Source organism: Chiroxiphia lanceolata, chromosome 4 (genome assembly GCF_009829145.1).
Source record: "Chiroxiphia lanceolata isolate bChiLan1 chromosome 4, bChiLan1.pri, whole genome shotgun sequence".
Classification (NCBI taxonomy): domain Eukaryota; kingdom Metazoa; phylum Chordata; class Aves; order Passeriformes; family Pipridae; genus Chiroxiphia; species Chiroxiphia lanceolata.
The window spans coordinates 72,022,813-72,050,795 of NC_045640.1; the positions used below are offsets into that span (position 1 = coordinate 72,022,813).

The following is a 27,983-nucleotide window of genomic DNA, read 5'->3' on the forward strand; positions in this document are numbered from 1 at the left end:
GTCTGTTTATGTGGGGAAAATGCACTGACACAGTTTCATTAGGTAAAAGGTTTCTAAGCAGTGACAGAATATTTCACTTATTGTTCTGAGACCCAGTTTTGGGGAAACATGGGTTGTATTCCTTTTAGTTTTGTGAGCTTTCCTCATCCATTATGAAGTTGAATTCAATATTCTTCTTTATCCACGGCCCTCAGACAACTTCTCATTATTGCTGGGGAAAAGAATAAATGGGAAATGTTTGTCTTCTTGATTCTTCAGTTAAACTCTACCGATAAAATAAATAAATGCCATTGAAAACAACCTCTCCTGAAGACCACTGATGACAACTTATACCTATCCTGCTTTCAAAATGGTAATACTGATGTCATGAGGGCTGAAAGAACCTCTTCTGCTTCTGTAGCTAGCCCAGCCAAAGCCTCAGTTAGGGTCAGGGATAAAACTGTATCTACACAACCTCAAAAGAAATTGAACTGATTGTTATTCGTGATTTTTACAAGAATCCTAGCCAATTAATGGACTAATGAGGAGAGAGCTTTTATCTAATTATCACTCAGTAAGCTCATTACGAGCCAGCATTAAAATACACTATCAGACTAGAAAGTCTGAGAGATTTGTCTGGCAGACAGAACGCAAATCTAAAATTAAGCAGCTACACCAGTGGGTAGTTGTGAGGATCCAAGACTCAAGTGTGAGAACCTGGCAGTGGTGAGAGGGGCACCCAGTGCACAAGTGGGAGCTGTGGGGAGAACCTGTCAAGAGGACATGCCTGGTCTGTACAGGCTGACCACCACGAGCTTTATGCACCAGTGCCGTGTTAAGATGAAGGCGATCTGGCACAGGTCTGGCAGCCAAACTGCATCTGCACGTTAGGGAAGTGGATATGGCAGGAGGATCGAGAGAAGCAGCAAGGTGGTCTTCCAGTAACATGAAAATCTTGATTGTGTGGAAGAACTGGCTCAGTGTACTTAGGCTGTCTCCATCAGTGTGGAGCTCCTATGCCTGGCTCGCCTGTCATCTTCACTGACTCCAAAAGCCTCAGCAGCAAGAAGGCAGCCTTCCCACTCCCAGACATTCATCCAGCACCTCTCAACTGGCTGTAACTGGCTGACTCGCCACACTTCCCAGTAAGAATCTGCTGCAACAATTACAACTCGGAAAACCGAGTGACTGGCAAACAAATTGGATCTGACGTGTCTGCACCGAGACCACAGAACAGCGCTCACCCTGTTCATTTTATGGATGAATACCAAGTCAAAGGCAATAAACCTACTTTCCCTTAAACTGGGGGTAAAATAAAGAAACAAGACAAAAAAAATCAATAATCCTTCAGTGGTGCTCCCCAGCCACTACGACACGTTACCGCTTCTCGTCGTGCAGCGCTTTACAGTGCAGCCCTGCCTGAAAGAGGAGAAATGAGGAGTGACTCTGGTGGAGCTGTGCCCGTGACTCCCTGGTATCCACAGAGAACATGGCAGCAGGGACACATGCTTTGTTTTACCATCACTTACTAACCTACAGAGACACGTCCTCTCAATTACTTGAATTTTAAAGAATGTTTTGAGAGGCTTTCCCTGCCCCCCTTTTACATGATTACTATTTCTGAATCCTATTTCAAGGAAAAAAATGCCTCTTCCTGATTTTTTTTTCTTTTAAGAAATAAGACAACAGGAACATAACTTTTGTGTCCATATATCCAACTGACAAACCATTATTGTCCCAAATTCAAAAGCATGTGAGAATGAGAAAAACATATTTTGTTACTGTTTTGTATATATTAAGATACGGATTTATACAAGAAAGCCTCATAAAAGTTAATGCATTTATGATATTCTGTAGTAAGATTATTCTTCACTTGCATTTCTTTCTCATTTCACTGAAGGTTATTTCTTATCTCACTCTATATATGCACAGTTACCATTACCAACAGTAATGTCATTTTTGTATTGTTCACAATATATAAACTTGTATATTTATACTAATAACCCATCTTACCAATCAATCCCCCTGTGGTAGTTATTTCTATTAAAGAACTGTACCTCCTCAAAGGTTTTTGGGCTGGGGGAGTTACTAATGATGGAAGGATGCATGATCAGGAACAAATACAAGGCTGTGGTACCTGCAAATAGGATAAAAGTCCAAGATTTAAAAAAAAAAATACACACACACACATTTTTGGGGGGATCATACTCACAGATGGACTAAACCAGCTTTATTCCATTTCATTTCAGTGAGAGGATACTGGTTTATGTCACCTAAGATTCTGTGCTTTCTGAGCTTTCAGAAGGAAGACATTTAAAGAACTGTAAATAGTTAACAAAAGAACTGGAATGCCAATGCCTGAAATCTGGTTTTCACACTTATAATAACTGTGTTTTAAAAATAATTATTGGTTTAAGTGAGACTGTCACAAAAAATAATTTAGAACTCTTGCACTCAAGGAGCTATTAGGGATTGGTGAAGATGAAAGGAAGCACATATGCAATTTTCTGATTACAGAGAAGAAAATTAACCATTAAGTTAATTTATAAGCTACTGCAATCTTGCTATTCAAACTGTCCATTAGCAACTTCCTGACTTGAAATAAATGCCAAGAAATAACAGGTTTTTATAAACAAGACACTTGCAGGACAGATAAGTACTTGCAATTCAGAATCCAACCCTTCGAAAAATGTCTGTCCTGTCATCTCCTCTTTCCACTTTGACAGGAGTTTGTCTGTCTTACTGATCATTTATCAAACTGTTACTCATTTTGACAGAAAGCCCCAAAAATCTGACACACACCTGAACCCTGCCTTTCATTTATGTTTACTCTCTGTTGTTGTAACTCCCGTTATTAAAGTACCCTTGGATGATATCAGAAAATTAAAAAATACTGTTAGATGATCAAGATCTCTACACAGCAGGCTGAGTAAAATTATTTCAACTGACACACAGCCTATCTTGCTGAAATGCCATAAAATCTCACCAGTTTTCTGGGGTCCTACAACCAAGAATTTTGGCAACCGATCACAGGTTTTTTCCTTAGACCAGATATCTCTGTGCCGTTTGTCATCGCAGGGATTCTGAAACAGAGAAGAAAACTCAGAATTTCACTGGTCATCACACCTGAGAAGGTTCTTAAATTATCTTCATGTATAAACTACCAATTTTTCACCCATGTACAAATATATCGATGATACACAAGTTAGAAAGACTTTAAATCGTTGATGAGTTATCTAATCACTGATTTTTAATTCTACATTACTAGAACAGCTACCACACTACACATGCTGCAGTTTTTAAACTAAAAGGGTAAATTAATTATGATTTAAGGCTTTCCATACACATACATATTCTGATCTTCCAGTTCAAATAAGTACGTAAAATTAATCTTGTTTTTTTCATTTGCTGCTTTACAACTGAATCAGTTTAAGTTTGTTTTGGAAATCCTACTTGCAAACAGTTTTTGACACTGTTGTTTGGCAGTACTACCCTGAGGTGAAGGGAATTATCTTCATGTACCCTTTCCAGGCTTAAAAATATGTAACTGTACTCAGATTAATGTGCATTATAGACCAAATACACCATATTCAGTATGCCTTAGTCACTGTTACTTACAAATGTCTTTTCTAAGTAATTATAATTTTTCAAGTAATTTGGCTACAGGCTAATTTCCATTTTTAAATTCATTTTATCTTAGTATAATGCAAAATTCCTGACATTTCCCCCCCCCCCCCCCCCCAGTTCAATGTTTTATTCAATAACAGCATGAATTTCAAGATGCATATTTAGGTACAAATTTGCAATCTCAGATCCTAAGTCGGCAATTTAATATCCAAGGCTGGAAAACATTTGAGTAAGCAAGCTGAAATACATTTTAATGTTTGATTTAATGACGTTTGCTCCTCAGAGTATTTCTATCAAGTCACCTCAAGAAGATGATATGTGGGTTACACATTATCCCAAGGACCTGGGTACCAACAGCTTCTTGGTAAACTTCTTCCTGGGGCAGTTCTCAGCCTTTTCTATAACTTTCTAATCTATCTAAATCTATTTCTACTCAGTTAATCAGTTTAGCATTAGGGTATCCATGGTCTTAATGCTCTTTTCTCTTTATACACTTGAAGAAAAGTTCATTTCTTTAACTGCTAGAATATGCATATACACCTCTCTGTCAAATGCTTCACTGCTGTTAGTCCCGAAAGGAGAAGAGAAAGAAATAACACAACATGCACTTTCCTGCCTTTCCCCACATTTTTAAAAGTACAGTCACAAATGAAATGAATTACGGATAATTTTAATTATACATCTTAATACATATCCATTTCACAGCCTTTTACAAGGGGCAGGTAACACAATCACACACTGAAGCTTCAATAAGCTGTTTTAAGGAACCAACTGGTAAATCTAAATAATATGAATGCTTTTCTCTACGAGAAACCGAAACAAAGAATTTCACAAGAAACACCATCGAGACAATTTTTTTCTGATCTCCGAATCAGCAAACCTGCCCACCTGCCAGAGAGGGTCTTTTTGCTCAGGGAATAGTTCAAAGTACTTGTGAGCCAGCTGAACTGGAGGAAGGGTTTGCAGTTTGAGGTTTGTCCAGGTATGAACAAAGTTGGCCAGATTGACAAAGGTGTACAAGCCCAGGCGGTCGTTTCCGTAGTTAGACAAGTGTGTCATGAAGATGCTGATCTGCAGGAGACAAAATAAAGACAGCACACCTTGAGTCTCTGGATCACTAGATGGCAGTGCAACCCCAGATAATATAAATCTCATTTGCCTTTAGCTCTTATTTATTGCTGCAGGACTTGGATCACATTCACACAGACCTTACTCCCCTCGCTCTTCATTGAATTACATCCTCCTTCTCAAGTCAACTCCATGCAATCACTGAGGAAAACGCTGGAACAAGTCCCATGAGCTCTGTGAGCACCAGGGTGTGCAATCCTACCCTGGGGCTGGGCAATACTGACATAATCTTTATGTAAATTTACTTAATGGAGGATAGAGCAAAAACAATGCTTGCAAGTTTAACTAAAGTGGAATACATATGCAATGTTAAAAATGTGATTTCTGTTTCCATGGAAGAGTAAAGAAGGCAGAGACCAAGAGGTAGCTGACCTCTGTTGCTGTGATTTAAATCTCTTTGCTCCAGCTGTAAATTCTACAGGATAAATAACTCATCTCTTCTACAAAGTCACTCTGCAAGCACTGGGCTGACAGATAAATCATACAGAGAAAAAGCAAAAAACCCCTCTGAAACCCGATCGAGTACATCCAAATAATTGTGCATAAAACACTCCCAAATAAAAAAAAAATCCCCAAGTTTTAAGGCTGCTGGTATTTTACTCTCCCAACATTGAAAGTGATGCTCAGAGACACCCTCCTCCCTCCATCCCGGGATCCAACTGCACTTCCACACTCCCAATGGAAGCAATGCTTCCATGGAGGTTTCTCATAGCAAGGGTGTGTTTGGGTGCACCTAAAAGCTGTGCTGATGAGCAGAGCAGGAACACAGGGACTGCAAGGATGGTCTCTCATGGGCTCAAGACTGAAACCTCTGTTTTGTACAACGATCCATTTTCCAAGGTAGTTTTTCACTGATGAAACAGTCTGTTCTTACACTGAAATCTGCAACCCTCACCTCTCTGAGTTCTTTTTTGAAGTTCTTTTTAAAATAGAACTCTCCCAAGATAAACTACACTCTTCAGACTGATTTCCACTAAAAAATTAGAAACATGACTCGTTTTATAAATAAATCTGCTAATGCCATGAATGAGCAATTTCTATTTAAAGTAAGACCTGATGTAAGCCACTTTAAAAAAAGAAAGGCTTATCATGGTCATAATTCTGAAATTAGTTCAGGAACTGAAGTTAATTTTTTGTAAAGGACTTCCAGCCTTCAATTAGAAAAAAAAAAGAAGAAAAGAATGAAAAACTGGAATCTACTGCAGACAGGACTGAGATTGAAAACCCCTCCCCTTTAGGTAACCAAATGTATAACCTTTTCAAGGTTTTTTTTTTTATTTCAGTTCTCAAAGCAGGAACAGACCAGCCACAGGACAACGTTGTTCTCAACAAAGGTACGATCAGCAGGTTTCCATAAAAAAGGTTAACTTGTTTTCTTGACAGCCTCTTTCTTTTCCTACACCTGCCCTGACCTCTGACATTTTTAATGTCAATTCACCTCCTGGCAACTCCTCACCTGCCAGCAGCTACAGCACTGCCATGAAAGAAAAAGCAAGAGCAGTTCAAAAGATTGCTAGTTTGGGGAAAATATGTATTATTTTTTTCCCCTGAAGAGAATATCACTGTAATTTTAAGAATGTCAGAATGCAGGCTGAAAAACTGATTGGACATATCATCATAAATAATTTCTAGCATATAAAACTGTGCCAGTGAAGGGGAAAAATACATCAGAGACCTTAGCTCCCATTTTACAGGGGGGTTTTTGTATGTCAAAAACTTTATGGTTAATTATTCATAACAGAGACGATCAAATGCTGGTTTGAAACTTGAATGACTGACTCTTGTAAAAAAGTCCATACTTAAAGTAACCAAATACACGATCTAATACGTGACTTTACACTGAAGAAAAGGTCTCCTTTACTTCTATATGGCATCAAAAATGCAACAGATGAAGCTGAGAGGGATGGTGTGTCACCACCCACCTCCCTGTTTCACACCAAGACAACGCATAATGAATATTTTTTGCCTTCCACATTGAGTTATGATGCTTTGTTTTGCTCTACCATACCACACCCTGATTCATTCAAACAAGCTCTAACTAGGGAGAGTGATTACTCTTTGTCTGCAACTAACAGCACACTATACTACTGAAGATTCATTCTCTTAGAACCAGCGATCAGGAGATTTAAAAGGAATCCTTTGTGGGCATCTCACAAGGCCAGACCTAGTAAATAACACTATTTGTTCAATATTGTTGCACCTCTGGGAAATGCTGTAAAATACAAGCAGAGCTTCATATATTTCTTTATTCCTTCTTCAAAAGGGAAGCAGCTGTGAATGGATTTATATTTACTCTAACAAGCATTTTAACCTCCCTTTCAGATAAAAAGAGCTCATTTGATTTTATTATTTCCAGCACTCTTCTCAAATAATTTCTTTCAGGGCATCTCAGCATTTTCTTTCTCTCATTGCAGGAGGATCACCCTTTTTTGCTGCTCCTCATACACAAACTATCATCTTGGTTGCACTTCAATGCACAGTCTCCACAGGATTTAATATCTTTCATGAGGGAACTGAAATGGAATGCAGACAACTTTTAAAGTGATGGCTTGGGACTAAATCTGGCTCTAGGCAGCAGCTCCTTTCCTGCTCTCGCCCATTTTCAAATCAGAGCAGTCAAGGTGCCTCCCTACATTCTGCCTTCCCCTTCCAGCTTCTCCCCAGAATTTCTGCACTCCTTTCCCATCAGGGGAATGGAGGGAGGTCTGAGACCTTCAGGATACTGATGATGTTAAACAGATTAATTATTCTGGCATTTTAAATCTGTACTAGAAGAGTTTGCATAAGAAAAAACTGGAAATAAGCATTTATTACATATTGGGTGTATACTTCATTTTTTTAACCATATATAGATTTACTGCAGGCAATTCCAACTTGAATAAATTCATATTATTAAACCAGACATCAAGGTACTTTAGTCACAGGTACTGTGTCACCCTCCAACCTGTGCAACAACATGAGAAGGCAGCACTGAGGCCTCTCAATGAAGTTATGTACAACACTCCAAAATGAAGTTCAATTATGACTGACAATTAATTATGTGGGCTCAGCTAGGCACTAGGAGCAGATGCATTACCACTTTAGTATATTGCTGAGTTTTTAGCTACTGAGCTAATGTTTACAGGCCACAAGAGTACGTCTAACTCTCAGAACACTTATATTCCAATTAATTTGGCGTTGTGCACACTGTTTGCAGTCCTGATATTGTTTCCAAGTTGCTCAGAACATTTTCTTTCAGGTATTCAGAGGCTCAGTAACAGTTGGTTTTGCTCCATTAGACTGACACAGTGATAGAATAAACCACTTGTGCAAGGCTTTCCATTTGATTATTTTAAGGATCACAGAAGGGCAAAGTTCTCTTATTGCCCACAACTTCGATGCATCTCCTGTACACTGTTACAAGGAATCACTTCTAATGAGACAGCTAATCCTGTCTGTTCCCCAGCCTTTCCATACTGCCTGTTCATTTAGGATTTTTTTGTGGTTTTTTTTTCTATTCCACCCACAAAATACCAGACTCTGTCTGGCTTTTATGGGTGGGTTTTGAAGAACAGATAGGAAGGATGCAGATGAAACTGATGCCTTTCTCACTCAAGCTTGTCAAACTGAGCCATCTTTCCTGCTTCTCACACTTAGTACAATTAAATATGAGGTTGTGCCAAGCAGGACAGACAGAAAGGGAAGATTTGAGGCTGAATGCCTTTGTTTTTGTTTTTACCTCTGTAGTGCCAAAGCCTGGGTATTCATTTTGTTCAGGGTCACATTAAGATACAGTAGGTTCTGCTGATGCTCACACAAACCCTCTCATTTTTAGTGCTAAAGGAGATAATTTCTCCCTTGCTGCAAGTCAATTAGCTTAATAACAGCTCTACTCACTGCAACTGGGGAGAGGTAAAAATTAAGAAGAAAATAATACTTAGAACTGAGTGCAGACAAAGATTACAATTATTTTAAGATCAATCAGATAAAGGGTTTAAAGCATTAACAGTCTTCCCTCTTGATCAGCACTGCTGTACCCATGTGGAGAACACACAGCTGGCAACACATTACTTTCATTGTTGGGCTGTCAACCATTCGAAGGCTTTCACCAAATTCCTCTCCACAGGGCATTTTCCCTTTACTTTCCACCTGCAGAGACACAGTACTTGTAAGGAAGTGCATGGAAGTGCATGTAATGCAATTACTGTAATCTTTTATGTTTGTTGTTCCTAGGGGTAGAAAAGCTACAGAAATTTTTCATGAACTGTTGGTTCCCCTTAAACATTCATCTTGTAAGATAGCAGAGCTCCCAATCTGTATCTTCCACAGTTCAAAGGGTATTTTAGGACTGGGTTATCAGAGTTATTGAGAGAGCCTTGGCCAGTATTGATGAAGAGATTTGCTAGCACACCTGAGAAGAAATGACATGGTTGATGCCAGGGTCCATACCCACCTCATTGTTATACAAAGCTCAAAATTTAACAGCTCACTTCCTTCACCAGTTACAAGACACAGAAGACAGGTACAATTTCATTTTAAGAGACACTGAACAGAAATTTGCTTTACTAATCCAAGAATTTCACTGAATACTCAGACAGAGAGAGATCAATCTGAAGTCACTGAAGATTCTAACAAGCCTATCTGGAAAAACACTTGGTAAAATGTTTTGAAGTCAGTACAGTGCTAGGAAAAATAGCAACAATGTGAGATAATAAAACAAAGACACAGATCTGTCTGACTGGGTGAGACACTCATCACTACACACTTCTAAAATGCATGTTTTCCTTGTGGCTTTGCTACAAAATTCCCTGGCTAAATCAGTGCGAGTCACACAACCTCCCTGTAAGTTAATTATTCAACTGATAATGTAGGGGAAAATAATGCCAGTATACTAATAATACAGGGCTGCTGAAACTTGCTATTTTTTTCTCCTGTAAAACATTTTGTGGAAGATCCTGATATAGCATGATCTTGCCTGAGGGCCGCCGCAGTCAGCAGGATCTTGAAGAGAAGACAGACACACAAAATACAAAATATACTGTGGGGTTTTGTGGTTTATTCTGCAGATTGTTGTTGATCTGGAACACCACAAGGAAGCAGAGCCTCTCTTGTGAAAAACTACCATTGCACAGCCAAACCACAGAGAAATTTTGGGCTTTGCTCTTGGGGGGCACTTCTTTCAGTGCAGGGTACTCACCGAAGTCTCAGCCTGGGAACTTACACCTCAAAAACTATGTTCACTTAAGATCAGTCATCCAAATTAAACATAATGAAGGGATTTGTTAAGATTTACATTGACTTCACACCCAATTCTGGAAATTCTCATTGTTCAGAATATTGTTTAGCTGACATTGTAATGGTTCCTGGGTTAGTGTTTCCTATTCTTAGTTTTCTGTCAGTGAAAAATAACATTTAGAAAATGCCTCATATGGGAGTTTTTGCATCCCCTGAAAAGCTGAGTGTTTCCACATTAAAAAATCCCAGCAATTTTAATGAGAATACAGGAAAGTTTATGAAGTTCAAAATGCCACTTCATAATTAGACAGACTCCTAAAGCTACTTTGTTTTCATTTTAATGTCTAAATCTTTGCCTTCTAATCTAAATCTTTTGCCTTTTAATGCCTAAATCTAATTCTGACTTGCAAATTACAATATAAATACATGCGATACCTAAAACCAACAAAGATGCAAACTCTAATCTTCAAAATTATAACATTCCAGGCTAATGCTGAGAACTTTAGAAAATATTTATAAGCAGATATTTAAAGTATGCATCACCTTTGCAAAGGCACTCCCTAAAAGGATTTCAACAATTGGTCCTGGGCAGGTTTTGGCCTAATATTCGTTTACAGTTATATTTAGAAAATAATGTATTTAACTATTATTTTTTAGCCTGTGTTGTATTGGGGATATCCCAATTTTCAGAACTAGGTGTTCACACAGTCTACATAGCAATGCATGACTCAAAGACCTAACTGTAATAAAAAGACATTACTGTACTCACGTTCGAGGATGTCAGGCAGGGACAATCAAAGTTGATTAATATCAAAATATCACGATTGTTTCACCTCTTATCTTGTCCTCTCCTCTGCTCTCTTAATTCTTTTAATTTGAAAGGCTTATGCCTCAAGCACCCATATTAAATTTTGCTGTTTCCCTACTGTTGTAAAATAGTTTTTGGCTGTGCTCAATATGGAATGTATTTTGTCCAGACTCAAAATGCTGTTCCTATGTCTTCCTCTAAATCTCATTTGCTAAGCCCAGTAACTTTCAGTTAAAATCCATGAATTGCCCAAGCACTGCTATGGTACCAATACCCTGGGACTCCTGCCATCCTCTAGAAAGGAGACCACATGTGTGTTTTCCTTTAATTAATTTCTTTCAAACATTTCAAAATGACATTGTACTTACTGGATTGAGAACCACTGTGAAGAACAACTCCCCTCCTTGAATACTTTTGTCTAGTTCCTTTGGACCTCCAGGATACTCTTTATAGAAAATGGTGTGGGTGAACAAGCCACAAGTTTGCCTAGGAAGCACCTGAATTTATTAAAAAAACAATTTAAAAAAAGACTCAAGAGTTTACATTTTTAATGAGATAATAAATGCCAGATAAGTAACACATAACTGATAATTGCTGGGTAGCTTTGGCATCTCAACTTTGTCAGAAGTCAGTATTAATCTAGTTGAATTATTAACACTGAAATCATAACATCCAAAAATTCATCATATTTACTTTGTCTGTAACACCTCATCCTACAACCAAGTATTTGAAGCGCAGTCAGCAATGAGTTCTAAAATTTTAAAATATTTTGAAACATAATCTGAAATATTATCAGTCTATATTGTTATTAATTAGTTCCACTTTTATCTGAATGATGGCTTTGTTGTAAATTGAAATTGGAATCTGAAAGTCAAACTGGTTTTTTATTTTGGCCCAGGCATCAGCAGCAATAATAATTCTACACTTACACGTGGGGAATTTAGCCAATAATCTTCACATCATAAGAAAGATTTCCTTCTCATTTAACTGTGCTATTTTGGAAGACCGGTTGCAATACAAAATAGTACAAACAAAATTATTTTAAGAAATACTCCAAGAATAAATCTTTTGAATAGGAAGAACTAATAAAATGCAGTTAAATTTTCCAGCAGAAATTTAAAATATTTTCTATCAATTTCAGAAAATAATTTGCTGGAGAGTATTTAAATTATGTCTACCCCTTACAGAAAATTAACAGCTGAGTGTGGGTGTTCATGTAAAATTCTTACAATGGGACAGTTATGACAGATTAGCTTTGAAAATACAAAGTGCCTTATCTGACATAGGCTGTGGTTTTGTAGACACTCTTTATTTCTTGCATTTCATTTCTCAACATTTTTTGTGATGTAAAGGATACTGTGACCACAGATTGTAAATTCTGTGTTGTCAGAGAATGTATGGAATTTGTATATTTGCTATAAACTTCCATATGTTTCTAAAAAACCTTTGGATTGCACTGATGAAATATGAGCACAGTGCTTCACAGAGGCAGGGAATGAAGCTGTACTGGCTGGGAGATGCTCTGGCAAATCTTACACACTGATTTTATTACTGAATGTATTCATTACTATAAACCTGCAGATGCAAAATATTAATGCATTTGCCCAGGAGAACTGAAAGCTTGAGACTCCCCAAACAGGTGGTTTTACATGACTGTTCTTGGAAGCAGATTTTGGCCACAGTGTCCTTGTATTAAATCTCATTATGTGAGACTCAAATGACATGTTTTTACAAAAATTCATGACAGAGATTTTTGGAGATTCCAAGTCAATCCATCTTCCCCAAATGCTTCATGCTCCCTGAGCACATCCATGAACATTATTTTACATACAGGGATTGCTCTGAGGAGAACAAACTGTAGCTCAGACCTTTACCGTGTCAATTTTGTTCCTGGATTTCTGGAGATCATTTTTAATTTGCTTCACCCAAAAATAGATCAAAACTTTAAAATATTACTATTTAGCTAAGCAAAGCGGTATCCATGGCAACTTTAGAACAATACCAGAACTCTGTTCTGAGGGGCAATATTGTGGTAAGGCAGCTGACCCTCCAGAACTGCTTGTTGCAGCCAGAGGTATAACACAGCACACACCCCAGAGCTCGCCTGTTCACCGCTCTTCCCACAAGCTCCAAAAGAAAGTTACTCGAGAACATGTCCCCAAGTATTTTGGAAAGCTGTTTAGAAACACTTCTGAGATAATAATGACAGGATGTGAATCCGAAATAGCCTCCGCCCCAGTGACCAGATGGCAGCAGCACAACGCCTTCCGTGCCGGTTGGGTACAACCCCTTCCCTTGGCAAAGGGGGCTGCGAATGATGTAATTCCCAAAAACCTGAGAGAAACCTAACCCATCCTATTCTGTTGAACCATGCCAAGCTGATTTTTTCCTTGAGATCTCTGAACCAGCATTAACAGTAGGACTAGAGGAGCGAACAGCCTGTAAACTGTTGACAGCGGGGTGCCTGGATGCCACCTTCATCAGCAGTAACATCATCAGCAACAGACTCATTTTAATTAACAAGGCACTGTCAGATATATCTTGCTACTTATGCAGAGCAATATGTGCTTCTCACAATGTGAACTTTCAGGATACTGTGCTTTTCCACTTAAAAATAAACTGTTCATAAAATGGCAGAGTACAACGTGAACACCATCAATCCAACTCACCATGATGTTTTTGTGGATGAAGCCTCGTCTGTACCTTGCAGGCTTCAGATGTGGGTATTCTTCTGTGCTGGTAACTCTGATGTTCCAGACCTTTTTCCAGGCATCATAAAGCTGAACATGTACTGGATACACTCCAGAATGGTGTGGAGCCACTGCATAGCCCAAGTCAGTTGGAATACCATGTTCCTAAAACATAACAGAACAATGGCTGCTTTCAAAAACTTTAAAAGTTTGATGTTTTGGTAGTTCTCAGATCCTTTTTTTATGAGAGATCAAGAACAGGTCTGAAATGCAAATAAGAGTAATATCAAAGGATGCTGATCTGGAAGGGAGATGGAAGAGAATTCAGAGAGAAAATGGCACGTGTTCAACACAAGAGGTAGCATTTGGCAGTTGCTATTACACAAGTGTGATTTCCACTGCATGTCCCTTCACAATTACTTGGATGAGGAGCTGAATTTCAGTCACTGTGTGTCCCCTCTAGTCCACTCAAAACATAAAAACCATATTCAAAAACCAGCTTAACGATTTCAGTGTCATTTTAAAAAAGGATAAAAGATAACCACTTGTAACATTCTACAGGCAGATGTTGTGTAGTAAACCCTTTTGTAGCACATTTCCCGTTTTTGCAGACTCTGTCATTTATCTTTTTTACATACTGATCTTGCTGCTACTACCTTCTCTGCATATTTAATGTATTTTCTTTCAGGTTACTTTTCAAAGGAACAGGGGATAGAAGATCTTTCTTTGACAGTCTGACTAGCAGAATTCACAGGCCATAAGATGTCATTGTGTTGCCATGATTTAGGAAGGCTGCCCTCGCACTGCCTTTGAATTCTGTTTTAGAGTTTTTTATATTGGTTGTATTCATATGGTCATCTTCAGCATTTTTTTGTAATCATACTTTGTGTGCAAGGAGCTGGTTGATACTTGGACCTCTTCCTCTGAGTAAACTAGTTACTAAGGAATATGAAAGGACTCTAAGTCTTATCTCAAAGAAAAACGGGTGCATATTAAGAGCATTGGAAGTAGTGAAGAACATGGAAATTCATGGAGTTATGTAAAGCCAGGGTTGAATATGCATTATTCTAATAACATCCTTTAATGCTTACATACTCTAGACTAATCCCAGAGGATGTCTTAGGTCACACCAGAACCACAAGAACTCATTTCCAGTGGAGCTTGGAACAGCACACAGAGTTGTATTAAAAGGGGAAATGTGGGCACAGAATTTTTAAATTTTCCTGAATCTAATCTCTACTGAAATGCTTTCTTGAAAGGAAACTTTAAAATTGAGCTGGCCTGTACTCAGTACAACTACAATTTTCAGTAAACTTGGTAAAATCTTGAAAGAAAACATGTACCTTACTTAAAAGCAAAGTTTTCAAATACAAACACTAGCTGCTTGATATTCAGGTCTATACTGTCCTCCCACACTCACTGACACATGGCCATAAGTGCACTCTCTTTTGTTCTGGCATTTCAAATTCCCCTGCTCTTTCCAGGAAGGTCTTTACCAGGCAGGTCTTTACCTGCCAACTAAAGAACAACCAGTGCATTTTGAAAAGGAAGAAGTAAAATTAGGATGTTGGAAAAATAGATGTAATTCAGCAAATAAGTTATGTGTGCTGGGATATTCTGATGTAAGACATTTTAAGGTCTTTACATTAGACCACTTCTTCAGATAAATAACATCTATTATGTTTGGCATTTTGGTTTTGTTTTGCTGTATGAAAGCAACTTTAGCCTGTTTCTCTGGTATCCTCAGACCTAAAACCTGGTTTTACTTTTTCTTGTATTCCCACTGAAACCCTTTTTTCCAGAGTTTTGTTGTGAATAAATAATTAGTAAAGGCAATGCTTTACAAAATAAGTTTATATAAAGCTGATCCAAAGGGAATACATAAGATGTTATTAGGTATCACTGCAGAAAATCACCTTTGAAAATGTGGCACGTGTAACTAATCCTAACATGCAGTGGTTTCATAAAGTCATTTGACATGTTTTGATGGAGCATTTATTCTTTCAGAAAATTGCATTTTTTTTCCTAATCTAAACAACGGGTTATTTGGACAAAATTTTCTATAGAAAAATACTGGAATAGAGTATCATTTATTTATATTGACTTTCCAAGATGGGAACGTATTAATTCTTCATTCTGAAAGACTTTTTTTATAATTTTTTTCAGAAAGCCAAATCAAACTTTAATTGAGAAGGGAATACGAACTGTTGAGAAATAGAATTTTCACAGCACAGAAGAGTGATTGCAAAAAGCACTTTAACAAAACTTCCTTTTTCCCTCAATTCACTGAGGCTAAACCGAATTCTACAAGGATTGATTTTCCAACAAAGTAGGAATAATGGTTTCTGAGGACCTAAATTAAACACAAAATGCAAAACTATAACTCACTAAGGCAAATTTTTTGTTGAGGATCATCTGCTCCACCAGCGAGGACTCGTTGTGGAAGAGGTGGGGCTGCATGTGACTCCACATGTGGGGAAACCACCAGAACTCATCCACTGATCTCAACAGCAGGTCATCACCTTCATCCTCCTCCTCAGTCCCTGCAAAAGGAAAAAAAAATAGCTCAGAAGTAAAGTCTCTGCTTCTATTATAATCTTACGCATGTTCGAAAATACAAGAATGGTATGAACATAATAAAATGGGCCCATTTAAAGTACTGCCTGCTGAGGCACTGGTGACAGAGTTGAGAGTCAGACCATTCTGCTGGGCTCACATCCTATTTTAATACCTTCCACCTATTCCTACAGTGGTTTAAGCACAAAATTATTTTAATGGATAATACATACTGCTGTACCTCCACAGTATCCAACAGGACGAACTGTGGCAGCTCAACAGATCTCTCAGTGAAATCAATGGAAAATTTCATGTGATTGGTGGGATTCACCAGTCAACAAGGGGCTGAAAGGAACTAAATTTTAAAAAAGGGGAGGAGGAATTGAATCTGCTCCACATTAGCACCTAATGTGGAAATCACAGCTTACTAACACCTTTAGTCTCTATCCTTTCTACTGTCCTCAGACTAAAAAGAACACCATCAAAATGAAAGGGATTTTAGTATTTTATTCTTACCCGTGTGATAAAACTTCCCTGAAAATCCCAGGTTGAAAGTAAAATTTGTAATCTGGGCTCTCAAAAGATTCTGAGTGTCAAGCAGGGCCTGAAAAAAAGCAAATCACCATATGAACATACCTGTAGAAAACACAACCTGAGCATAGAAATTTAATATAACAATCTAAGTATTTTACAGGTATATGTCTGTTTAATCGGTTTTGCTATTTAAAAACAGCTCTTTATATATGACAAAGCAGTAACAGATATTTTATTATCATTTAAAGATTAAAGAGAGCATGCAAACTCCATACTTTTCCTCATGAAGATGACTAGCAATTAAATACTGGTTTACTCCTTGAGTCATGGGATAGAAAAATAAAGGGATACACAGAGAAAAGACCTTCCACTGATCATTCAGGAAACCTGGGACACAGCCAGGAATGAATTTCAGGTCTCTTGTGCCCTTACCACTGCTCCATTCATAGGGTGAACAGCAACTATTAGGACTATGTTTCTATAGGTCAGCTCAAGTACATACACAGCATTTCAGTCATGTTTCAAAATCAGGAGAAATGCAAAAGAAAATAAATCTAGAAAGACAGAAAGAAGTTAGAGGAAGCCTATTCCACATCAGACAACTTGATCTTAGATTCCTCCAAAGTCTGACTCATTTCTCAGACAGTGACAATACTGGCTGCCAGCATTCCTGTACTTGCACTAAATTAGTACAAACAAGAAAACAGCATGTAGGAAGAAAAGGGAAAGCATTATTCATCAGCTACAGCCTCACTCTCTAATTTCAGCATGCTCTTCTTGATTTGTTACTCCCAAGATTTACACAGTATTTCAGGAGTTATCTCCCAAACTCTTACATCCTGCTGGTCTCTCTTTCAGTTTTCCAGGTGTAACATGGAAACCCAGCCTTCCAAACTTTGCAAAGCAAGAACGAAACAGAAGAGCAAAGGTCATCAAAGAGTTTTCAAGGTCAGTAAATATTATAGCACAATGATTTTAACAAAGCAGTTAAAAGCATTACTATTGTCAGAGATGAGTAACTAAGTGTGTTATGGAAGACCACATTTAAAAGCACAAGAAAAGATTAAAATGACTGGAGATTTTCAAAGGTTTATAGGTCTAGAGGGTTCCCTACTCTTGAAATTCAATGACAACTTGGTACCTTGAAAAATATAAGCCAGTAATTTTAATTACACTTTCTCTGGACCTTTCCATTATGTAAGCAATTTGTCTACAATTGTTTTTTTAACTGGTATGCCAAAGACAACAAAATGTTAGCACAGAAGTCAAGTCCAGTTTAGGTCTTAGGCATAGTACAGTCAAGTTACAATCCCTTAAAATATGGCCCATTTTGCAGATGGATGCAACATCCACCTTACCAGGGCACGTGAGCTCTTCTTCAGGTCTTTTCCAGCACTCACCTGGTAAAGAGCATCTTCTTTCACTGCAAAGCCTGAAAATGTCCTGTGAACAAGGGACTTTCTAAGGGAATGACTAAAATGAAGCACTGAATGGAAGTAATTGAAAACAAGCTCCAGACTTATGAAGTGGAATATTAAGAGCAAAATCTTGCAATGCTGTAACAAGGGCTTTTGCAGAGGCTGAGAGTGCAAAGATCTCCGAGGAGGCTTCTGACTGTAATGAAAGGTAGCAAATGTGCACAGGATTTCTTATGGAAACCATCCTCGAGCTGCTGGGAACCGATTCAATGAAATGATTGTATCTTTGCACGGTTAAGAAGGTAGGAGGCAAAGGATATGGCCACACACACAATCTGACAGCCAGGGGGCAAGAACGGGCTGTGTTCTTTTCCTCCCTATTAAGGGCTGTGAGCATTTCTCCAGCTGAAGATCTTATCCTGCACCTTTCTAACACCTTCCCAGCTCGTCTGCTCCACTCTGGTCCCAGCAGGATGTGAAACCAGAACTGGAAAAAGGAGGAGATCCAGGCTTTCAAACAGGTAGCAGGAAGCCCATGACATTTTTATAAGAATGCAACAGAGAGTTTACTCCTTTCTCTGGGAGTTAGTTTTGCCAGTGCAGTTCCCAACTTCTCACCTTATGCTGGGAAATACCAGCTAATACCAAGGGGGTACCTGCTCCATCTGCCAAGAGGGAGGGCCCAGACCTGCTGTGAACCACGTTTTGCACAGACAGGCTGAACCAACATTTGAGTTGTCGTGCCTGTGATTATTTTCTGGGCGACTTGACATTTTACTCATCTTTCAGGTTCTAAAAACAAAATGTTAAAACTCATGAAGAATATACAGTAGCAGATGGCAGGGCCTAGTACTGTGAGTTTCCATCAGAAAGAGAGAAAAGTAGGGGGACAAAAAGCCCAAAATTTCCTTTTTGCATGCTGTTTTATATGCTGAAGGGGAGCCGCTGATATTTTCTGTATATTTTATGACTGCTTATGAACAGACCCTCTGAGTGTCTGTATGAAATGTTACATAAATACATTAGTACCAAAGATGGTATTTTAAAACTATTTAGTAAAGCCTTCATATGTTTATAAATAATTATTTAGTCCATGCTATATTTCTGCTAGTGCTCTAATGAAAATAAATTGCTGGCTGCATAACCACTTTCATAGACATAGTACTTTCTTTTCAATTTTTCCTAAGCTTACATACTAGGGTTTAGGAAATTCCTCGTTCCAGAAATCAAATGTGGGAATTCATTATATGATTACATATGATTTCTTCACCAAGAGTCAGAAAAAAAAAATCACAGAAAAAGCCCCTCTGACAATCCAAGGAATAGACAAAAGTTTTCCCAGCAGCAAAACAACATATTTTCTCATCTCACAAACAGGCCAAACAGGCATGGGCAGATGACAAGGGCTGTCAAAAGCTTCTGTTCAAGTAAATCAGCTGTAAAGCCAAGGATAAAATTCCTATCGTCAAACTTGCTTCCCACTTGCACAGCCAGGAAACCATCTTGCCTCCTGTCCTCAGATCTCTCTTCACATGGTTTCACTTCAGAGTCTGTCACAGAGAAGTTACAAGTGCTAACTTGTCTTTGGTAAACAGACAGTTGTAATTTCTTCAACATCAACAAAAAATACTCAGACCCACATGTCTTGACTGATCAAAGAAATCAATCAAGAGTGCCTTGTTGAACTCTGCTTCCAAAGAGGAACGATGACTTCTTTGTGCAGTCATACCAACATATTTACCACTATTTTCCTGCTCAAAAGCTGCTAAGGAACTTTGCCACTCGAAAAGCGAAATAACTGAATACGCTGTTAATTCTACTTGTAAGCACGTGGATTTAACTCAGCTGGCAAGCACACAGACACGGTGCTGCAGCATTAACATCCTACACTTCAGGACAGGCTTTCATGTCACCAACAAAAGCAAGGTCAGCTTCATAATTTTCCAAAAAGCTCTTCTCTTCCTCTTTTTTTTTGGGGGGAAGCAGATCTCATCTCTCAACGCTTGCTTTACTATTTTCTGTCAGACAATACTATCAAAGGAGCCATTAAACTAGGAATTACTTTGCTTTGAGAAAAACTTCTAATGCCATGTTGGTTCTTTGATAAAGGCAAGAACCTTCTGCAAAGGAAGGACAACCTAATAGAAAGTGCAGTGTGAAAGCACACGAGTTAAGCACACCAAGCCCCTTTATAGGAGCTCCTATGCAAAAGTAACTTTAATTTCCATACCATATTTCCTCTTTACTCCAACCCCTGCAAGAGAGGAAAGAAACAGAACTAAAGCCATTTTTTTAGCTTCTGAATGGAGTTCTTAGTAGAGAGGTTTAATGAGCTGTAACTGGTGTGATGCCCTTTTACTGTGCACTTTCTGTGACATCACTTTGCCTTTCCACCCTCTGACAAGAGGAAACAGGAGACAGTCTCAATGAAGGTCCCTCCCAAATGTCTGGGAATCATTATTTTATTGGACAGATTACTTTGCTTCTGTGAAAAATGTTTCCCTCATGATAAATTATGTATTTTGGAACATCATTAAAATTCAACATCTACTCTTTCTGGATTTTCAAGAATAGCACTTTGACACCCATTATCATAAACATTTAACCTACACAGGAGAAAGAATAATTGCTTTGGGTGTCCTGGGTGTATCTGAAAAAAAATATTTTGAATATCCTTCAGACAAAAGGAGAAGAAAGCTTAAAATGCCTTTGTGTGCTCTCCTAACAGAGCTGACACTACAGAGAGGGCAAGAGAAAAAAAGTGTTCTGCTGGCAGAGAACAGGCAACCCAGTTTCCCCTCAAAGGGTTAATAAGGTATCAGGCTGGAGCCAGTTATGTGCACCTTAAATTTTTCAGTGTCCAATATAAGAAAAAAAATTCAGGAGCCACAACTTCATTTTATGTGCTCAGATGCTATAACTAGGTAGCTGAATTTGAGGTCCACTAAAGGATCCAAAAAATATAAGTAGCCACTTTGGAAAACGCTGCTCAAATGATTTCAATCAAAAGTTTTTATCAGAACACACTGTTTTAAATGTCACTGGGTTTTCCTTTGGAGTTGTTTTTATATCACATAAAATAATGATCTTGATGATGGTCCAATTACATATTTTCAAGTAATTAGGCTCTTTCATCTAGGTAAATCATTTGTACAACCAAGAGATTTAAGAAATATTTCTAACTTCTTTCACCAACTTCTCGCTTGTTGGAGGCTGAGGTAGCAGTTAATGAGAACAAGCTAATTATGGCAAGGTAACGTGAAGGTTATAAATACTTGGTGCCAACATTATTTAGTAAAGTAAGCAATTAGCATGGTATTTTCAGGATTCTGTCTGAAATTCTGCATTATAAGCTCTTAATTAAAGTGTACTTAGATGAAAGAAGTTACTATTACTAAACAGCTAAGTGATCTCGTTATTCTGCAGTTAACAGAAATAAAATGCAGCATTCCTTTAAAATAAAGGTCAAAAATACCCCAGGTCAGTTGAAATAGAACAAACATCCTACTGCTACATATTTTTCCCTGGGTATTGCTCAGACAGGATTCAATAGAAACCCTGCTGGTTGCATTTTCACCTAACATTTTGCCTGCTTGTGAAACGCCAAGTATGAAGAGCTAAGTTCTCAGAGCATGACAGAACTCAAAAACAAAGTGGCTCTAAAATGCACGTGGAATCTCCTCATATTTATCCAGTTAAGTTCCTGTGATGTGGTGATGGCCAGTACAGCAGGAAAGTGTGTTTTGTTAAGGGAAAGCAATTCAGGTGGCTGTGCTGCAGGCACAACCCCCCCAACATGCTGCCTGAGCTCTGAGCATGACAGCCCATCTCTCAGGGTGACAGAGTGGTTCAGATCCTGTTCCAGGTCACTTCTGGGCCGCTCTGCTCTGCCTGCTTAGTCTGGCTTGTCTCCACTGCATCCCACCAGCAGCAGATAAATTCTCAGAGCTGTTCATTGATTCGTGTCGACACTTGTCTGGCTCCCAGTACATGTTAGGCTTTACACCTCTGCACCCCCTCATTAGACAGCCCACACTTGTACAGCTTCACATCTTAGTTGGAAGGGTGCACAGTATTTTGTCACAGATAAAACAGTGGCATGGCTGTTCAGTCTAATGGGGCATGTATTTTATAGTCACCCAGCTCAGAATGGACAGAGGTTATGATCCAAGCTCCTAGCACCACATTCATTATCAACAGCACATTTGCTTCTTATTTAATGCTTCCTCAAATGCCAGTTCCAGCTTTAGCTCTCCCAGCAGCCAACACACACAGCAGGCAGAGTCTGGCTGAAGGACAAGCCCTCCCTGATCCAGTGCACACTGCCCAGCCCTGTGGCTCCGGGCCCTTTCCCCCTGCTGTTGGCACCATGTGGCTCTGCACAGCCACTGAATGCTGAAAATATCTGGAAGGCTCAACTCTGGAAGGACTTCAAAGCCTAATCTCTCAGCAGCAGAGACCACGGGGCCTCACCTGATGTGCAGGCACCTGCAGCTGGGTCACTACACCTGCTCCAGTCTGACTTTGTCCGTGGCCATGTCACTCTGCCCAAAATGCCCAGGTTTTTTTTCTAGAGACACAGTTTCAGTTCCACCTATACACCCATGGCTTGCATACAGAAGAGGAAACTTGTTCCATAAAACCTACTTTCCCACAGATTTGTCTCCCAAATGGCTATTCCCGCAGTGCAATAGCCTGCAATCCCCTTCACAGTGTCACGGGACCTGCCCTGTCCTGTCCATCAGGCCTCCAAAGCACCTCCTTCCCTCCCCACTCCGTCCCACACACCCTGCCCAGAGGACAAAGGGACAGCACGAGCTATCACCAGCTCCAAGACACAGCACGTGGATTAGCCAGAGCTAGGCCATGAAATGGTTTGGGATGGAAGGGGCCTTCAAAGACCATCTTCCCCCCGCCCAGGTAAGACTAAAGCACAGTATTTGTGTTAATGCTTAGTTTTACATACTTTAGAACAAAGTGTAAATAAGTGAAGACTCAAACCTTGTTATTTATATAAAAACCACCACAGAGTCAGTTGCTTTCCCTGTTCAGTAAAGCACAACAAAATTATCACATCACTGGTATGTTAAAGATAGATTACTCCATGGGCTGGGCAACACACTGATAACACAGTCCATTCACAAATGCTTCTTAGATATTCTTTTTTCCTAGTAGAGTCAAAAAGATTCAGATTCCTGGGCATCTCTTAAGATGCACATCTGATTAAAAATATTTACCTTTATCCTATGTTTGGGGTGAGCTGAGGCACCAAAAGCTCTTTTTCCCCTCTATGCCCCCACCTTTATCAATAGAAAAACAATCTTTGGACAAAAAGATTTTCATTTTTTCTGTCTGAAAAGTTCCACCTAAGACACAGCTGGGAATTCAGTGTTAGCTTGCTCACCAGCTATGGGTCACAAATATTTATCTTTTTTTCTTCTCTTTATGAGTAGTTCTAAAGCTGTTGAATGAAATTCCCCAGCTACATCAACATTGCTATAAAAGAAGTGACAGAAAAGAGAGAGAAAGCTTCCATAAAATAACAGATATAACTCTTTTCTCAAGCCATATTTTTTATGATTATTTGTAGTCAACACAGAAATGACATAAGGACTTACTTCAAATTAATAAAAACTTGGACAGTTTCATTGACTCCTACATAGTCTGAGGGATATAATCGAGCAGAAAAAACCCCAAGTGAAAAACATGGAGATGATTTTGTTACTGTTAAAACACACCTTTCTTGTTTTTGCATGAGTGTTCACATTTCTAAAAGACAAGATTACAAAAACTACATGTACATAGTGAAATATCCCAGCTGGCAAAGTCCACACTTGCAGCCTCAAACCGGCACGCAGGAATCCAACTGAGCTCTGCATTTGATTAGACTGTAAGAGATGGAGAATATATCTTAGTACAAATTCCCTGCCAATATTATATTCCTTCCAATAGCATATTTCATGGCCTTTTGCCAAATCTAATTTTTAAAGACTTACATAATCCTTTTACTTCCTTTGGCATATTAGCCTCTATTCTGCTACTTTTATTGGCTATTCAGCCTATACTTAAACACCTCTGTGCCTTACATTAAATATTTTTATCCCTCCTCACTGTTAATACCCTGCAGACACCTGCAGCCTATTGCTTTCTGCTTTGGTCATCGTTACTTACTGAATTTTTTAGCCTTCATTTTTTCATTTTTTTGCTCAGATGTTTCCTGACTATTCTGGTGTCTCTAAGCACTCTCTAAATATTTCTGATCAAGTGGTGCAGAACTGAGCACAATATTCCAGAAAACACCTCAGTCAATAAGATGAAGTTCTTTACTGATACAAAGTGGTATTTTTGAATCAGTATGGTATATTTTGAATTTCAAACCAGTTTACATTACAAACTTGGGTACATTTTAGTATTCATCTTGGTTTTCGGATATTTTCAAGATTACATTTTCAACGTTTCTATTACCTGTACCAATAGCAGTGAGAAAGGACAAGGGATAAGAGAAATGTTTCACATCATAAACCCCCTACTATTTATATATAAATGCAAAATTATTTTTCAGCCTCCTTTTAAGTGCTCTTAAGAGTTCTATCAAAGACAACTCTGAGGCATCTTTAGTCCCACTCCCACTCCCACTTTTTTCTTCTTGCCAGACTGTGCCTTTCTTGCTGTGACTGAAGATGGGGAAGGAGGTAGGCTCACTTTTGGTATCATGTTTCACAGCTAATGGCTTTGATTTCTAGATCTGTCTGCAGTGTGTTTTTATTTGTTGGCTGTGAAAGTTTTCTTCTATTTCATTAGCAGCAGGAACCGGATGGCAAACTTGTAATCTGGAAAAGGCCAGAATAAATCTGCAGCAGCCACCAGCACAGGGAGGAATCTGAGCAGCTCTGTGGGAAGCTGTTTTACATTATTGTTATTTGTATCAACGAGGTGCTTTCTGAACAACAAGAGCCCCTGACCAAGAGAATTTGCAATGCAAGGAAAGAGAGGGACTGATGTGACAGCAGGTTTCATTTTCACGGCCAGATGGATGAACCCAAACACTGCTGAGTTTAGGTTATGCTGAAAACACTCAAAGTGTGCACAATCACATGCAGTTTTATCTCATCCATGAAAATATTCACCTACATTCCTTAAGTATAAGTTTCCAAGAAGGCAGAGGAAGACAGAGCTTGTTAACTAAGTGGCTGTGAGCCAGAAATGATCACTGCAGGCTGGAACACCTGGTGAATCTAAGATTTTGTGTGGATTCCTTTGGATGGGAAGCCTAAAACTCAAGTGTAAAGGTATCTCTGCATAATGTAATAAATCAAGGGAAAAGCAGAAACAGTGTTACCAAATATTCAGTTACCCCACTTGATCTCAGGGGAGTGCAATTCCTTATGTTTTAAATAAAATAGCTCTGATATCACAAAACTCCACTGAGAACAGAAAGACACCACTGTTAAGAGTTACACTAAGCCTAAGGACATCTCTCCATCACAGAGAAACGCGAGGAATTCAAAAACGAAAACAAATTATTCTCATTTTCTGGAAATATTTAGGTGACTGAATCTGTAGTGCACATCATCTTATTTGGAAAGCACCAGGGGATTTGTGGAAGATTTCAGGATTTCCTTACTATGGTTCTGTCATGAAGACAGACCGGGGAATGTGCAACCAACAGTCAAATCTGGTGCTGGGGTAGAAGGGCTTGAAGGAAATCAGCCCTCAAATGTCCTGTGTCCCTGTGGCCCCTCTGTAGTCATCCCTCTCTGACTGCCAACCTTTATCCAGCCTTCCACCTCAAACATCAGTACACCTCTAACAAAAAGAGCTGGAATGTATTGAGCAGGAGTTGTAACAATTTTACTTTATTAAAATTCATAGAAGTTGATACATAAACCAAATTGCTCTTAGATGTTACAATGACTGACTGTTAAAGTGTACTTTATGCTGGTAGCAGTCCATAAAATACATAAACCAATTTTTATAACTTGTTTTAAAGTTATATTTTAGTTCTGAAATCAAATTCTAATTCTCTACTGTCTCACAGTGCATAATATTACACACTACTGCAGCTGAAACAATATGCTCAAGTAAATCAGTCCTAGGGCATCAGACAGCTACAGAGACACTGTGGTTAATAATATAAGTTTTCCTTGACACTTTTTGAAGTACAGAATGCACTCTTCCCTTGCTATTTCCAATATTTTATATTTCAAAGTCAATATAAAACACTTTAGGAGTTTCAGGTCAAATTAAGAAAGAATGTGTAACAAACAGTAGACGCATTGAACAATGATATAAAGGTACTGCGGCTAAAGGACTGGGAATGTAAAATGATTCAGCAGAGTAAGATTCTTAATCATTACTCTACTATATAATTTAAAGAGGTGATTCAAAAGGTTTTTTTGAATCTCCCCAAAGGAAAGATTTACGGCTCAGTGCAACTAAACAGCCCTGAGTATCTCTGGTGGTCGTGCAGCTGACACATTTGATGACACATCTGTCATTTCTTTCCTGATAACCTTCTACGTGATCCTAGAGATAAAGAAGCAATTAACTGAGAGAATCAGACTTCCTCCTGTGACAGGAACCATCGCTTGTCTTGACAGTTCAGCTTTCTGCACCTTTTAGAAGTTCTGCCTTAACACAAAATATATCTGAGCTTCTCTTCTGAGGCAAATATTTACATCATTCCTATGCAAGAGTGACTGAAAAGACACATGGTTGTCTTCTTAAAATTTATGGCCAAATGGAATGCTTTGCCATGGGAAGTTCTGGTTTCTTTCCACATATGCTGCACAGGGTGAAAAGACACTTAATGGGTTTTAAACAACTGTAATAATTTAAGCTGTGCTGACTAACGTGGATGAATTTCATACAGGGAATAAACAATTAGCTCTTAGGGGGGAAATCTGTTTTTAAGCAGAATTATATTAAACAAAAACTTAGGCCACCAATGCACTAAGGAAATAACAAAGAAGTGACAGCACTGGCTTTGGAACAAGAAGACTGACCTGACCAAATGCAAATGTTTATATTTGATCTTAGTCACTCTAGAAGCAATTTCTGAACAACAAACAATTACATACTTTTAAAGTGCAATTCACTTAAGAAGTGCCTGCCTGAAGATGAGCTATCTTTCTATGTTGTCTATGTCCACCACGGAAAGTTGGAGGACTCGCTCCGATATGGATTTCTGCATTATAAACCTCAAAATCCGGCCAAGATGAGAGACTGTGCAAGGGATAGAGACTAAAATGTTATGAATTTATTCCTTTGGGCTGAATGCTCTCCATTATCAGAAGGATGTCTGGCACAGATGATACACCAAGAGTGGAGCTCTTGTCCAATTCTTCCATGACTAATGCTCAAAGGCTGCAGACTGAAGCTTGTATTGCCCATTTCAGCATTGCCTGAGCACTCCCAAAATAGAATGATAAGAAAAGACCTATCTTCCCCCTCCAATAATGGATATAGTCAATATGAAGCTTTTTCCTTGCCAGTCATAAAAGAATAATTACAGGTGTAGGAAAAGATTAGGCTTACATGAACAAAGAGAAGAGATCCCCCTCCTGACTTCAATTCAAAGGGTCTCTTTTGAAAAGCACACAAAGGACAAAGTAGTCAAGGAAAGATCACACAGCTAATTATTAGGGAAAAATAATTTCACAGTGTTCTAATTTTTCATTTGGAAAATGTGATTAACTCTTGAAGAACCAGAGAACGTGCATGTGTTGGGGAAATGAAGGAAAAGGTAGACCAAACCAAACTGCCCAAACCACCAGCACTGCACAAACTGTCAACAGGAAAAAGAAATCACATTTAATTTCCCCCCTTCTATCAGCTGCTTTTCCCTTGAAAAATCTCAATGCTTTATAGTCATAAAAATTTTACAAAGAGTAACTGTAACAAAAAGAGATTAAATTAGTAGACTGTCAGCCAGGACAATTGTGGTCTATTAAGATAAACTTACTCTGTGGATATCTAGACAGATTATTCTCTGTATGTCCATTTAAATGAATTACTTGCACTGCACGG

At 38.6% G+C, this 27,983-nt stretch overlaps 1 protein-coding gene across 14 annotated transcripts in view; it reads right to left on the reverse strand.

The window, feature by feature from the left end:
* Positions 1–27,983, reverse strand: part of LOC116785433 (bifunctional heparan sulfate N-deacetylase/N-sulfotransferase 3) — a 214,030-nt gene that overhangs the window by 11,116 nt on the left and 174,931 nt on the right. For all 14 annotated transcript variants that reach the window (XR_004356537.1, XR_004356536.1, XR_004356540.1 and 11 more), the window contains 7 exons: positions 16,519–16,606; positions 15,835–15,989; positions 13,426–13,611; positions 11,125–11,253; positions 4,495–4,677; positions 2,966–3,062; positions 1,993–2,116 (listed from right to left, as the gene is read on the reverse strand). Coding sequence is in view for 9 of the 14 variants with exons in the window: in XM_032684910.1 (XP_032540801.1) it covers positions 1,993–2,116; positions 2,966–3,062; positions 4,495–4,677; positions 11,125–11,253; positions 13,426–13,611; positions 15,835–15,989; positions 16,519–16,606 (962 nt within the window). In the remaining 5 variants the exon portion in view is untranslated. The remainder of the gene's footprint in view (positions 1–1,992; positions 2,117–2,965; positions 3,063–4,494; positions 4,678–11,124; positions 11,254–13,425; positions 13,612–15,834; positions 15,990–16,518; positions 16,607–27,983) is intronic.